This window comes from Lissotriton helveticus, chromosome 10 (assembly GCF_964261635.1).
Source record: "Lissotriton helveticus chromosome 10, aLisHel1.1, whole genome shotgun sequence".
Classification (NCBI taxonomy): domain Eukaryota; kingdom Metazoa; phylum Chordata; class Amphibia; order Caudata; family Salamandridae; genus Lissotriton; species Lissotriton helveticus.
In genome coordinates, this window is record NC_136071.1 from 201,996,687 (window position 1) to 202,012,113 (window position 15,427).

Below are 15,427 nucleotides of genomic sequence, written 5' to 3' on the forward strand. Positions count from 1 at the left end.
ATCCCCAGGCGTCAGACTGGATCCAGAAAGTTTTGCGTAGCAATACCCCTGTGCGTTGATAGGTGTCGTCTGCGGCTCCGCGTCTGTCATCGGCGTCGCCTGGATGACGTCGTCTGAGTACTTAGACGCCGCCCTCGTGCGCTGACGTCAGTTCTTCTTTTTTTCCGCGCCGGCAAGCGCAGATCCGGAAAAGGCAGTACTTAGTCACTTTTTGACTAAACTTTTTCGATCTCTTTTGATCATTTTTCGAGTCTTTAAGACTCTCGGTGCAGATAGGGATTCCCGGGTTCAAGCCCTGTGCCGATTGTAACCGACTGATGTCGGTTACCGACCCCCACCGTCGGTGCCTTTATTGCCTTGGGGCCGACCACGACAAGTCGTGCCCCGACTGCAGGGCCTTGACGTCGAAGGCTAGGCGGGAGCGATCCCGTAAGCACCTCGAGCTCCGGCAGTAGGCCCCGCGCCGTTCACGGTCCCAGTCCAGGAGGGGGTCGAGGGACCGGTCGCGGGGCCACAGTCATCGCAGCTCGGCGAGTCGTAACCATTCGTCGGGCTCCAAGTCCTCAGGTAAGAGGCACAAGAAGTCGAAAAGACGACATCGCGCTTCCGACTCCCCCCAACGCTCGCGCGATGCGGCCGGGGGTTCGGGCGACACCACCCACGAGGCTCCACCGCAGGTGTCGCAGCCAGCTCCATACCCACAAGTCCTTGGGCTGAACGCGACGCCGGAGGAGATCAACGCCTTCCTCATGGCCATAAGGTCGCTCTCTCCTCCGTCGGGTCCTGCAGTGGTGCGTTCGGGCCCCGCAGGCCTGTCTGGGGGCCCAAGCGGGCTGGGGGCTATGTCCCCGGCGCAGTCGGGTGCTTGGGCGCCGTCGGCGACTTTGGTCCCGACGCCGCAGGGCACCACTGGATCCAGGTCCGGGTCGCCGCTGGTCGACCTTACGACCCCGCCGGCGCTGACCCCCAGGGTGTCACCCTCAACGCCGTCGCCGGACGATGTCGTCCCCGGTCCCTCCCGCGGTCCGGATCCGGCGTCGGACCGGGGTCACTCAACGCCGCATTCGACACTGGGAGAAGAGCAATTCTTCTATGAACCGGGCCCATCCTTTGCACCTGAATTTCAGGGGATGGAGGGCGAGGAGGATTGGGAGGGGTCTGAGGACCCTCTGGCATGGGAGTGCCAGTCGTAACCGGACTGGGCAGATGAACTAGGGGAGGCCAGTGGTCTGAACACTTCGCCCGTCACTGGCTTTGTCTCCCCTCATACCATGGCTACGGAGTAGGGGGCAGCTTACAGCGTGGTGTTGACGAGGGCGGCCAAGGCCTTGGCTCTTGAGCTCCCCGTCGCGGCCGTGAGGACTAACATCCTCACCGAGGTCCTTACACCGCAGGCAAGCTCTTCGGAGCCTCTACTGCCGTTTAATGAGACCCTTACTGACGTTCTGTTGGGCACTTGGTCCAAGCCCGCTACAGGCCCCCCTGTAGATCGGAACGTGGCCAGACGCCACCGCCCGGCCCCGGGCGACCCTAGCTTCCTGTCCACCCACCCCACTCCCTAGAGCCTGGTTATCCAGGCCTCTAACTCCCAGTCCGCATTCCTGACTGCTCCTCCTGATCGGGAATCCAAAAGATATGACCAGTTCGGAAAGAAGCTGTTCTCCTCACTTAGAGGTCCATTAGGATGGCGGGCGGACTTAGTCCGCCCGCCATCCCAGTGCAAAACGGGACCGCCCGCCATAGGAGAGGTGGTCCCGCCTTGACAATTAGGATGCGCCCGCCACACTGGCGGGCGCATCCTGTATTTTTACCATTGCGGCAGGCGGTGCAGAAAGCGCCGCCCGCCGCAATGGTAAAAATTCACGTTGTGCATTTCAAAGCACAACATGACAGGCACTGCGCGGTGCCTGCCATGTTGCACTTTGAAATGCGGGGTACCCCCCATGTGCACCCCCGGACTCCCAGGGGGCCCGCAATGGGCCCCCCAGGGAGTCTCCTCATGCCTTTCCGTGGCATTATTGCCGCCACAGAAAGGCTTGTCTGCAGGCCCATCGGAATATGGCTGGCGGTGTCTATTAGACACCACCACCATATTATTCCCTTTCCGACCCGGCCGCAAGGCGACGGGGGCGGAAAAGCAGCGGACGGTCTTTCCGTCCGCCGAGGTCCCCCCCGCCATACTAATATGGCGGGGGGGGGGGAACGGACGCTGATGTCGGGCGGATTGCCCCCGCCAAGCTGGCGGTGGCTACCGCCAGCCGGGCGGGGGAAATTTGCCCGACATCATAATGGGCCCCTTAGTTTGGGGTTGCAGTCGGTCAACACCGCTTGCCTTTTGGGCCGTTACACCCACTCAGTCCTTGGGCCTGTCGGGCCAGCGCCAGCATACTTCTGCCTTTTGCTCTTTTCGTGGCCAAGGAAGGGGCGCCCCCACACATCCTGCTAGCCACGGGCCGCAAACTAACATCCAGCGCGGTGGCGGAAGTGGTAACCGCCGTAGCGGTGCCAGGGGACAACGGCGAGGCCAGTCCACATCCACCCCCGCAGCGTCCGCCTCAAAGGCTTACTAGTCCGAGCTTTCAGGCCTATTTAACGCCAGTGGGGAGCAGGGTTCGCCATCACCTCCTCCACTGGCGCACCATCACATCGGACTGGGGGCTTCGGCCCCGGCGCAGTCGGGTGCTTCGGCGCCGTCGGCGACTTTGGTCCCGACGCCGCAGGGCACCACTGTATCCGGGTTCGGATCCGGGTCTCCGCTGGCCGACCTTACGACCCCGCCGGCGCTGACCCCCAGGGTGTCACCCTTAACGCCGTCGCCGGACGACGTCGTCCCCGGTCCCTCCCGCGGTCCGGATCCGGCGTCGGACCGGCGTCGCTCAACACCGCATTCGACACCGGGAGAAGAGCAATTCTTCTATGAACCGGGCCCATCCTTTGCACCTGAATTTCAGGGAATGGAGGGCGAGGAGGATTGGGAGGGGTCTGAGGACCCTCTGGCATGGGAGTGCCAGTCGTATCCGGACTGGGCAGATGAACTAGGGAGGCCAGTGGTCTGAACACTTCGCCCGTCACTGGCTTTGTCTCCCCTCATACCATGGCTACGGAGTAGGGGGCAGCTTACAGCGTGGTGTTGACGAGGGCGGCCAAGGCCTTGGCTCTTGAGCTCCCCATCGCGGCCGTGAGGACTAACATCCTCACCGAGGTCCTTAAACCGCAGGCAAGCTCTTCGGAGCCTCTACTGCCGTTTAATGAGACCCTTACTGACGTTCTGTTGGGCAATTGGTCCAAGCCCGCTACAGGCCCCCCTGTAGATCGGAACGTGGCCAGACGCCACCTCACGGCCCCGGGCGACCCTAGCTTCCTGTCCACCCACCCTACTCCCTAGAGCCTGGTTATCCAGGCCTCTAACTCCCAGTCCGCATTCCTGACTGCTCCTCCTGATCGGGAATCCAAAAGATATGACCAGTTCGGAATGAAGCTGTTCTCCTCACTTAGAGGTCCATTAGGATGGCGGGCGGCCGCCATCCCAGTGCAAAACGGGACCGCCCGCCATAGGAGCGGCGGTCCCGCCTTGACAATTAGGATGCGCCCGCCACACTGGCGGGCTCATCCTGTATTTTTACCATTGCGGCAGGCGGTGCAGAAAGCGCCGCCCGCCGCAATGGTAAAAATGCACGTCGTGCATTTCAAAGACAACATGACAGGCACTGCGCGGTACCTGCCATTTTGCACTTTGAAATGCGGGGTACCCCCATGTGCACCCCCCGGACTCCCAGGGGGCCCACAATGGGCCCCCCAGGGAGTCTCCTCATGCCTTTCCATGGCGGCATTGCCGCCACAGAAAGGCTTGTCTGCAGGCCCATCGTAATATGGCTGGCGGTGTCTATTAGACACCGCCACCATATTATTCCTTTTCTTCCCCGGCCGCAAGGCGACGGGGGCGGAAAAGCAGCGGACGGTCTTTCCGTCCGCCGAGGTCCCCCCCCGCCATACTAATATGGCGGGGGGGAAACAAACGCTGATGTCGGGCGGATTGCCCCCGCCAAGCTGGCGGTGGCTACCGCCAGCCTGGCGGGGTCAATCTGCCTGACATCATAATGGGCCCCTTAGTTTGGGGTTGCGGTCGGTCAACACCGCTTGCCTTTTGGGCCGGTACACCCACTCAGTCCTTGGGCCTGTCGGGCCAGCGCCAGCATACTTCTGCCTTTTGCTCCTTTCGTGGCCAAGGAAGGGGCGCCCCCACACGTCCTGCTAGCCACGGGCCGCAAACTAACATCCAGCGCGTGGCGGATGTGGTAACCGCCGTAGCGGTGCCAGGGGACAACGGCGAGGCCAGTCCACATCCACCCCCGCAGCATCCGCCTCAAAGGCTTACTAGTCCGAGCTTTCAGGCCCATTTAACGCCAGTGGGGAGCAGGGTTCGCCATCACCTCCTCCACTGGCGCACCATCACATCGGACAGGTGGGTGCTGCAAATCGTCCGAAGGGGCTACTCCCTCCCCTTCGAGGCGACCCCTCCAGCCATGCCACTGCAGTACCACCGCGTGTCGGGGGATCACTTGCAACTTCTGCAAGAGGACGTTTCGGCCCTCTTGGCCAAGGGGGCCATCGAGCGCGTTCCTGGGCCAGAAGTAGGGTGTGGTTGTTACTCCCACTACGTTCTGGTTCCCAAGAAGGGCAAAGGGCGCCTACGCCCTATCTTGGACCTGAGGAACGTCAACGGCTTCCTCCGGAAGGAGAAGTTCAAGATGCTGACTTTGGCTCAGGTCTTAGCTGCCCTAGACCCTGGAGACTGGATGGTGGCGTTTGACTTGCATGACGCATATTTTCACATCCCGGTCCTGTCGGCCCACCGGCGTTACCTGCGGTTCACGGTAGGCCACGAGCACTTTCAGTTTACCGTGCTCCCCTTCGGCCTTACCAGCGCCCCTCGGGTGTTCACGAAAGTGATGGCGGTGGTCGCAGCTCATCTGCGCAGGTTAGGGGTGTCAGTCTTCCCCTATCTCGACGACTGATTGTTGAAGGCGGGCTTGCCCCAGTTAGTCGTCAGCCTTCTCCAGACTACGGCCGACCTCCTGCACCTGCTTGGGTTCTCCATCAATGTGCCGAAGTCACACCTGAGTCCCTCTCATAAGCTCCTCTTCATCGGAGCGGTTCTGGATTCGGCGCAGGTTTATCCTCCCGAACAGCGGGTTCGGGATATTCAGGCTCTGATTCCAATCTTTCAGCCTTTATCCCGAGTCTCGGTCAGCTTGACGCTGCGGCTTCTGGGGCTGATGGCCTCCTGCATCCTTCTGGTGCATCACGCTAGGTGGCAGATGCGGGCTTGCAGTGGGACCTGAAGTTTCAGTGGGCCCAGCATCAGAGCAACCTGTTCGACCACGTCCTGATCTCGGAGGGCACTGCGAGACAGTTGCAGTGGTGGCTCACGGACCGCTATTGGGTCTGCGGCAGAACCCTCTCCCTACCCCAACCGGGGCACGTAGTTGTGACGGATGCGTCCCTCCTGGGTTGGGGGGGCCACATAGGAGAGGTGGAGATCAGAGGCCTCTGGTCTCCGTCGGAGTCCCGGCTTCACATCAACCGTCTGGAGCTGTGGGCGATCCGGCTTTCACTGAAAGACTTCCTTCCCTCTGTCCTGGGAAGTGTAGTGCAGGTGTTCACGGACAACACCACCGCCATGTGGTACTGCAACAAACTGGGCGGGGTGGGGTCGTGGACCCTTTGTCAGGAGGCTCTGCGCCTCTGGCAATGGCTGGAACATCAGGGCATCACCCTGGTGGTTCAACACCTGGCAGGTTCCCTGAACGGCAGGGCGGACAAACTCAGCCGTCGGTGCATGATGGATCACGAATGGCCTCTGAACTCAGACGTGGCGCAAGGTCTCTTTCAGCAGTGGGGAGAGCCTTGGTTAGATCTATTCGCCACAGAAGAAAATGCGCAATGTCATCAGTTCTGCGCGTTGGAATTTCCATAGCGGCACTCGCTTCAGAGATGCTTTTCGTTGCGAGTGGAGCTGCGGTCTGTTGTACGCCTTTTCGCCTATACCACTTCTGCCCAGAGTGCTGAAGAAGAGCAGGCGCGACCGGGCCCAAGTCATCCTTGTGGCTCCGGACTGGGCACGAAGATACTGGTATCCCGAGCTACTCAGCATGTCAGTCGATCCCCCGATTCGTCTGCCTCTTCAGGAGGACCTTCTGTCGCAGCAGCAGGGGACGGTCCTCCACCCGAACCCGTCCAGTCTCCACCTCCATGCATGGAGATTGAGCGGTGACAGTTGAAGCCATTTGACTTGCCTCCTAAAGTCTGTGATGTGATTCTGGCAGCCAGGCGTACCTCCACAAAATCGGTATACGACTGCAGGTGGAACAAATGTGTGGCATGGTGCGCAGCAAAGGCTGTGGATCCCCTTTCTGCCCCCCCTTTCAGAGGTTCTCCTCTTTCTTCTTTCTCTTGCCCAGCAGGGCTCTGCTCTGGGCACTATCAAAGGCTACCTCTCTGCCATTTCAGCCTTCTTAAGGCTTCCTGATCAGCCTTCTCTTTTCAAGTCCCCTGTTGTAAATAGATTCTTGAAGGGCATCACTCACATGTTTCCTCCTGTTCCTTTTGTGATGCCTCAGTGAGATTTAAACCTTGTTCTGACTTATTTGATGTGTGCTTCCTTCGAGCCACTTCACAATTGCCCTCTTCGTCTTCTAACTCTTAAGACTGCATTCCTGGTTGCCATCACCTCTGCCAGGAGAGTAAGGGAGCTCCAGGCTCTTTCTTCTAAGCCTCCTTTCCTCTCTGTCCATCCGGACAAAGTTGTCTTGAGAACACATCCCTCTTTCATGCCCAAATAGTTGCAGCCTTACACATCAGGCAGTCCATCACCTTACCCACCTTCTTTCCGCCTCCGCATCCCTCGAAAGGGGAAGAGAGGCTGCACCGCCTCGACCCAAAACGTGCACTTTCATTCTATCTGGACCGCACACGCCAGTTCCGGGTGGACGACCAGCTCTTTGTTGGTTACGTGGGTGCTAAGAAGCGACGGACGGTGCACAAACGAACCCTTTCTCGATGGGTCGTTTTGTGCATTAAGGCTTTTTATTCACTGGCTAAAAAGGAGCCTCCTGTGGGGCTGCGTGCCCATTCCACTCGGGCCACGGCGGCTACTACTGCCCTGGGTCGGGGAGTCCCCTTGCAGGACATCTGGCAGGCAGCTACGTGGGCCTCGCTGCACACGTACGCTAGACACTACTGCCTGGACAGCCAAGTCCGGAGGGATGGCTTTTTCGGCCGTACTGTTCTCTAGGACTTTCTGGTGTGATCATTGGTTCACAGACCCACCACCGGGGTTGGTATTGCTGGGGTATCTATTCTAAGGTAAGGAATCCAACACTAACCTGTTTCTTTCAGATGCACAAGTTACTTACCTTCGGTAACGATATATCTGTAAAAAACAGTAGTTAGTGTTCGATTCCTTACCGCCCCACCCATCCTCCCCGTTTTGCGAACCGATATCTGGGGTTAAGCTTCTTCCCTTTGAGGGCCCTAGTTTCATGGCACCAGTGTCGGTTTTTATCATGGCTCTGCGTTTCTGGCACGGAAAAGCTGTGTATAAGAACTGACATCCGCGCGCGAGGGCGGCATCTAAGTACTCCGACGTCATCCCGACACCGACGGACGCGGAGCCTCAGACGACGCCTACCGACGCGCAGGGGAACTGCTACGCAAAACTTTCCGGATCCAGTCTGACGCCTGGGGATATTCTAAGGTAAGGAATCTGACACTAACTACTGTTTCTTACAGATATATCGTTACCGAAGGTAAGTAACTTGTGCATCAAGTTTGCCTTATGCAGTAGTTGTGAACTGCACCTCACTTAAGCTAACACCGTGCTGGCATGTGTCACAGTTTTTACCTGTGGTCCCTAAAGAGTAGCTTCTAGCGTATCCCAGTTCTCTGGACATTTGACAGAATCTCACCCACCTTGAGAGAACTCCTCTGGCGCACTCTCTGCCTTCATGACATTATTCATCTCTTTATCAGTCTCATCTTTGCAAACTAAATTATTTCACCTTATATGGCAAGTATGATTAAGGTACCTTTTAGGTACCTGCAACATTGTCTGGCTTGAGACTGTAGGAAGACAAGACACCAAGCCTTCTCATGACACACTCCTGGGATCCTGTACATTCTCCCCACACAGATCTGTTGCTCTCCATTGGTCTTCAGACAGGGATTGATGGCAACTCTCTCAAGCAGTGCCTCATCTTTGTATAACCTCAAATACTGCACTTTCCTTTAGCTCCATTCTTTGTACAATGCTCCCTTACCACCATTCTTTGTACAAGGCTCCTTTGTACCTAAGTTTGTTCTTGTATAACAATAACAATATAAATCTTCATACATATTGAAATACATATGTAAACATTGGTATTACCATTTTTACGCTATATTTCTGTAAAGAAGCTATGGTATGTTGTGGCGTAGCAGGACTATAAATAAAAATTAGAAGTATGATGCCTGTTATTCAAAGATTACAAGAGGTGAGAACCATTTGTGCTCTACAAAGCCAAAATCAAAAATATTGCCTTTATTTAAAAGGTGAAGTACATATTCAGCCCGCAAGAATAAATACCCGCCTTGTCTGGGTATCTGATTGACTTAAGATAAAATACCAGCATGTGACACAATGCAGCACCTGGCCTAAATTGGCATAGGAGATGCAGCAGCAGGGCAAACACATATCAGGAGGAAGGTGTATGACAAGGGAGAATTGGTAATGAGGTGCTCAAAGGGAAAGAGACATGTAAGTTAATTGAAAATGACATGGTGGAGGCAGGAGGATGCAAACCTATGGGTAGAAGCAGGCTAGGTACAGAGATGGGGTAATCTGAAAAGCATACTTTGAGAGCAGTATGAATTCTCATGGTATTCAGGGAGAGTGGGAGAAACTGTGCTACAGGTGATGAAAGAACCGTGAGCACGCAAAAACATGGGGGCTGCCGGCACTATCCCCCTGTTTATCTGGGACACACTTGGAGGTAAAGTGGGCCTATGCAGTAGTCTTTGAGACTGCAGTTGAACTCACCTTAGCTAAGTGACTGCTGAGAAGGAATGCTAAAGTTTAACACATTTTTGTTTTATGCAAGATAAGGATATGAGCTCTGATATTGTCGTCCCCCTTTATTTTCTATTTGTGTTTTGTGCGAAACTTATAGTTGAATTGAATTCTTTACTGTTGTACTGATATCAAAATTCTGTCTTACAGGGGATAGCCCAAGCTGCAAGTTATGTATACAGAAGATTAAAAAATGATGGAATTTTGAACCAAGCATTTGCAGTCGCTCCTGTACGTATTTTACATTGTTTAACACATATAGATTGCAATGCATTTTTAATAGGCAATCTTCTGATTATTCTTTCTTGTTTTTAAACTTTAGGAATACAAACTTGTAATAGTTGGCCATAGCTTGGGAGCTGGAGCTGCTGCAATATTGTCTATATTGCTGAAAAGTGAATTTCCAACACTACGATGCTATGCCTTTTCACCCCCGGGAGGTTTACTAAGGTACAGAAGAGAACACTGTATACTAACAATCTTGTTTATGCTGTAGCTGTACTGTGAAGTGCAATACAAAGCCCTGAATGTTGTATTTCTTGTATTTTAATTTGGCACTATTGGGAGACAAACGTTTTTATTCCTCTGGCTAGATGTCCTCTCATAATTATCTGCAATAACACACTATAATAGTGAGGCGGGAACGGTTTATTACTATGGATCACACTCTACTTGAGGACTATGAGTTCTTTTCTTTCTTTCTGCATGGTATTGTATGTTGCACCTAAAAAAAAAAGAGTAACAAGCCCTCACCCACTTAAAGTGTCATACTCGATCTTGGGGTTCATTTCTCACAGCGGTCTACTGGAGGCTCAAAAGAAGCTCTTAGAGGTTGTATCTATCTTCATTTGTCACACAGCTCATTAGAGCAAACCCATGATTTAAAAATGTGTAAGAGATAGGTAATAATTCATTTTATTATTACTGCCCCTTGACAAGAGTTAAAAAGAAAATACTTGAATGTTGCAATTGGAACGCCCAGTTGGGGTAGCTGATGCACAGTACAAGTGCTACTTCATTTCATTTACTCTTTAAACCTTATTGTCTTTAGTATGTCAGGATGTTTCTGCACTCCCTAAAACCCAATAAGGGCCATCATCTTTTAACATGACTAGGTCCTATATACCCTCCCTACCTAATACCACCTTCCTGTGGTGTAGCTTGCACATTAAATGTCTTATCATGTTATTGTAGTGTGTTATTAAAGGTGTTGTAACTCTGTATAGATCATATTTCACTATCAGTGACAAATGTTTGGATTTAAATCAAGCAGCCATGCACTGAACAGGAAATACACCAGTTATACATGGGTCATAAGAAACCATGATAATTATGCTTTTATGAAAAATAAATATGTATTTGTACCTCTCTAAGGCACAGCTATTACCTAGTAAGGTTTCCTGGTGCTGCTAACTGACAAACCACGAACTGAACCCTGCAAGGGGAATCAAAGAATGAAAAGCCATGTTTTTAGGGCTTTCTGAAATGGTAAAAGATCCTTAATGGAATGAAGGTTGCACGAAAGATTGTTCCATAGGTGACAGGCCTGAACTGAAAATGATCTTTCTCCTGATCGAACCCGCTTACATTTAGGGAAAATAAGCAGGTTAGCATCCCATGAACATATAAGGCGTATTGAATGGCAATGACTGAATTAATTTTGTTAATATACAGGTACTTTTGATGAATAGCTTTGTGCACAATTCAAAGTGATTTTTGGTAGCTCACGTAGATCACCTAAATGTGTTTCCATTAACAATGTAAAGACAACCAAAAGCTTGGCGGGATTCTTGTTCTTCTCACTGCTAAGCTAAAATGTTGACAGTGTGGGAAACTTCAGTTTATTCAAGGTTTCTAAAAGTGACAACTAGGTCCCCCCCCCCCCACTTTTTATTGGTCTTCTCTTTCATGCACATGTACCCTGTATGTTATAGCAGAACCTCCAGGAGATAGTCTCAGTGTCCCAGTTACATATGTGGCAACTAGTGACATATTTTGCTGTACACTTGATGATTGGTCTTGGTGACTGCTTGCTGGATTAATAATCAGGTTTTGATATAGCTTCTCTTCTGGTGATGATTTTCTGTCTGGCCCTGAGTCAGAGGCAGTAAGTTATATTGGGGGGAATCCTTCCGCAGACAAGCAGGAGTCTTCTCTGCTGGCCTTTGCAGAAGTACTGCATGGGGAGGAATTTTTTTTAGAAACAAACTAATGGGAGAGGAGGGTCTAAAGGAACCTTTAAAGACTAAGCGGGACCAATTCCCCATGTATAGCATAACAAACACTAATAGAAGTCCACAGGTCAAACAGGTCCAGGTAGCCTTACAAAATGGCAAACATCAGCGAACTCCCTTCTGGTAGACGGAAGGTTGTAGCCCTTGGTTACCTCAGAGGGTAACCAGGAGCAGATCCCAGATGATGAAGCATGTCACCTAGGTGAGTGATGGGAATCTGTCCTTATTTAAGGATTTTCCTTTAGGTGGTTCGTGTTTTTGGTTCAATAGGGGATTTTTTTCCTCCAGAACTCCTCCAAAGTTTTCTTCCTTTTTCCTTCTCTTTAACTATTTGTCTGTGAGATCATTGCGATTTTGTAAGGCTACCTGGACCTGTTAGACCTGTGGACTTTCAGATCGTGGTGATCCCAGAGTGTCTAAAAAAAATAAACCATATGCTTAAAGCGACCCAGAGGTAGTGGTTTAATTTGCACAAAGAACAATTGATGGGCAGAATGCAGAACAATGTCATACATTCACCCCAGTACAGAGATCTGGGTCTAAATCCATAATTTTTTTGCTCACCATGCCATTCCAGTTTGGACCTAGCCATGTGCAAATCAGTCTTGACCCTGCTTCCAATGGGAATAGTCCAGCCCGAACTGCTAGGCCAGGTACTCCCTGGACTGGAAACAAGCATCCTAGGACCGGTTTCGGACTTTCAGCACTCATCAGCCAGGCTAGCTTGACTCCAGTGGCATGGAGAGCACGGGACCCACGTCTGACATTGTTCTGCATTCTCTCCATCAATTGTTGTTTTTGCATGTGTCACCTCGAGTAGGACGGGTATGCCCAGACATGGGTCCATGCTCTCCATGCCACTGAAGTCAAGCTATCCTGGCTGAAGAGGGGTGAAACCCCAAAACCGGACCTAGGATGCTTGTTTCCAGTCCAGGGAGGACTTGGCCTGGCAGTTCAGGCTGGACTGTTCCCATTGGGCACAGGGTGAAGACTGATTTGCATATGGCTGAGTTCAAACTGGAATGGCATGGTGAGCAAAATAACGATGTATTTAGGCCCAGATCTCTGTACTGGGGTGAATGTATGACATTGTTCTGCATTCTGTCCATTAATTGTTGTTTTTAATTTGCACATCACAAACATGAAATGATGTGGATGTACCACGAAATACCAATATAGGAAGACCCTGAAGACGACAAACAAAATGTTTTGCAAGGTGCACCTGATGGACTACCACTGAACAGTGCTCAAGAACAAAAAGGAATGCTCTGCTCGGAAGATTTATATGGCAGCTAATAAATCCAGTGTACGGTCCGATTCTTCAATGAGGTGGCAAAGCATCAAATAACATACTGAAAACCACTGCCAAACACTGTGAGAATCTATTTCCCTTCTTAAATCACATACTCCATCTGAGGCAACTAGAATAAGTCCCTCTGTAGCTCAATAAATAATCAAGATTGAGACGCAAATGACACTCAGTTATATTAGCTGGTGATTGGATAGGGAGATAAGATCAACATTATAAACTAAGACATAGGTTACTGGATGAAATTATAGTTTTTTATACCTGATACAAAGACCGAGCTTTTGAGAATGTTAATCAAGCTAAGAACACATGCAACATTCAATGACGACCGTAACTGGGTTTAACCCTCTTCTTCAGCACAGAGGGTATGGTACAGACCATTCTTTACAATAAATCAAATCATTGTGAAGAGTAACATCTTCAAATTAATGAAATGGGCCTCTCATCCTTCAATTAAACAATCAAATGGAATATATCTGGGCATTTGTATGTCCCACCAGGGCCATATAAACTACAAGGGCACCAGAGAAGAACTAAAAATAGTTAAGAGGATCCAAAATTAAGCAACAACACTTAACCTAAAGTTTTCACTGTGACTCCTTAGACTTCTGATTACATTTAAAATGCTTTACACCCCTTAGTAAAGCCTTCAGTGCAGCATGGTGTAGTTTACTTTAGAAACTGACTAAGTATTATGTTCTTTTCCTTGCCCCAACCTGTGATCTGACAATCCCAAATGTATCAACCATCACCAGTTGAAGTGCCAGAGCATCAAGATGGAACCTTTGTGTGATTTAACGACCCCGACTCTGGAACCCTCCGAGCGCTTATATTGAGCGCCCCTCTGACTCTGTTTCACATAAGCAGGTCTTGGTCCTTCAACCCACTCAGCAGTTCATAAAAAAAACACCTGATGTTAGGGCCTGAGCAGCAGAGCCATCATTGAAAAGGCTTCAATACTAGGAATATTGGACCATGCATATCCAACCGTGCTGCTATGTGGCCGTTAGGAGACACGTAGGAGCTTTACAAGACATCAAAATAAATCTGATTCAATCTTGAAATAAGTCTGGCAGAGCCAGAATTACAGATGTGATGCATTCCTGCAGTGTAGGGTGAGGAAGAATATCCATCATGTTCTGTATTTGTTGCTTAATGTTTAGCACAGCTGTGATGAAACTGAGGAAGAAGCTATTAATTAAGTTAACTGGAAATGATGACATTGGCAGTAGTCACATTAGGGACAAAGTCTAGGAATATAAATTACATTCAGAGGATACGATCCATTGCTAATCCACTCAGAACAATCGTAAGACTAGGAACATGTTTTCACTGGGTTCATAACCTTGGTTATGAGCTAGACATGCTGGCCTATGTGTTGCACCATTGGATGTTAGAGTTGCTGGAGGATGGAAGAGGTAATTCAAGTTTGATACTTTATTCTTGTACCTTTTACAAGGCTTCTTTACATTCTTTTAAACATTGGTGTTTGCCCTACTGACCGATTATTTTATCTTCCTTAGAATTTTCTTAAAATTCCATGTTGATAATGTGTTGTATCTTTGGAAAAATAAACATGTTTTTTTTTTCCGTAGCAAAGAGCTTGCCGATTACTCAAAGAAGTTTATTGTGTCTATAATAGTTGGAAAAGATCTTGTTCCAAGGTAAGAGATGCTGCCTCACAATTGCAACGTCTTGTTTCATGATTCTATTTGTACAGAGCAGACTAGACTAATTTTTTATATCTTAACCAGGTTAAGTATGCCTAATATGGAAGATCTGAAGACAAGAATATTAAGAATGGTCGCCAATTGTAATAAGCCTAAGGTAAGGTAATTATATTTGTCTAGTAAACCACTGCCTGCTCCAAATATATTCCATCTCTTTCAATGGTGGAGGAAAAAAAGGAATTTTCTTAAATTACAGGGCAATATCCTATTAAGAGGATTGGTTTATTTCACTGAGGAGCTCTGATGTTTTTGAGACTCTGAAAGTTTTCTTAGATTTAAGAAAGTCACTTGAGAAATTAAGTCAGGGTTGTGCTGATGCTCTGTACTAGATGATGTTTCCATGTGTTGCATAGAAAGGCCTATTTCACAAATAGGGTCATGCATTCCAGCAGCACTGAGGTATTTTCAAAGTAAAGGTTGGCCTAGTCTTTGCAAACAAATGGACCATAGATCAAGTAGTTTCATTGAATCCCAGGTTAGATGTCGAGAGAAGAATGAAAGAAATATTGTGAGGGTTGTTCAGGCACTTGACCTCAGTCAGGTCCAATGTACGAACAAGCTGATTTAGGATAATAGGCTATACCCTTCATAAATTAATTCATGGTAGTACTGTGTGAATCAAACCACAGAAATATTAAACAGCCAGCCTTACTCTTATTCTGTGCTGTATTGAAGTGGTCTGTTAAATCTGCTTTTAGACATTGATCAGGTTGTAAAGTCTTAGCAAATAGGTACTAAAAAGTGTCCTCAAAAAAGGTCCAGTAATACTTTGCATTATTGCACACTCTTATCCAAAAGCAAGTTGCCCTCTAAATGTTTTTCAAGGGGCCTTCTTTGTTTAATATGTTTGTAAATACTTTCATTTAAATCCATGTTAGTGGTAAATCAACTGTTGATGTTTTTAGATAAATACATCTCGTATAACACACACAGGGTTTCCCCCCGTTTAGTTGAAGGGATTTGGGGCCAGATGTATGACCATTCCGTTTTGTGGGTCGCAAATTGCGACTTGCAAAATGAAATGTACTTATGTGTCTTAGACACATTT

At 49.7% G+C, this 15,427-nt stretch overlaps 1 protein-coding gene and 1 long non-coding RNA gene across 5 annotated transcripts in view; one reads left to right on the forward strand and one right to left on the reverse strand.

The window, feature by feature from the left end:
- DAGLB (diacylglycerol lipase beta) overlaps positions 1 to 15,427 on the forward strand; it is a 254,600-nt gene that overhangs the window by 127,223 nt on the left and 111,950 nt on the right. For both annotated transcript variants that reach the window (XM_078665138.1, XM_078665137.1), the window contains exons 10-13: positions 9,257 to 9,337; positions 9,429 to 9,556; positions 14,245 to 14,313; positions 14,404 to 14,476. In XM_078665138.1, coding sequence (XP_078521264.1) covers positions 9,257 to 9,337; positions 9,429 to 9,556; positions 14,245 to 14,313; positions 14,404 to 14,476 — 351 coding nt within the window. The remainder of the gene's footprint in view (positions 1 to 9,256; positions 9,338 to 9,428; positions 9,557 to 14,244; positions 14,314 to 14,403; positions 14,477 to 15,427) is intronic.
- The window catches only part of LOC144786152 (uncharacterized), a 166,638-nt gene that overhangs the window by 33,614 nt on the left and 117,597 nt on the right, over positions 1 to 15,427 (reverse strand). The gene's annotated exons all lie outside the window — the stretch shown is intronic.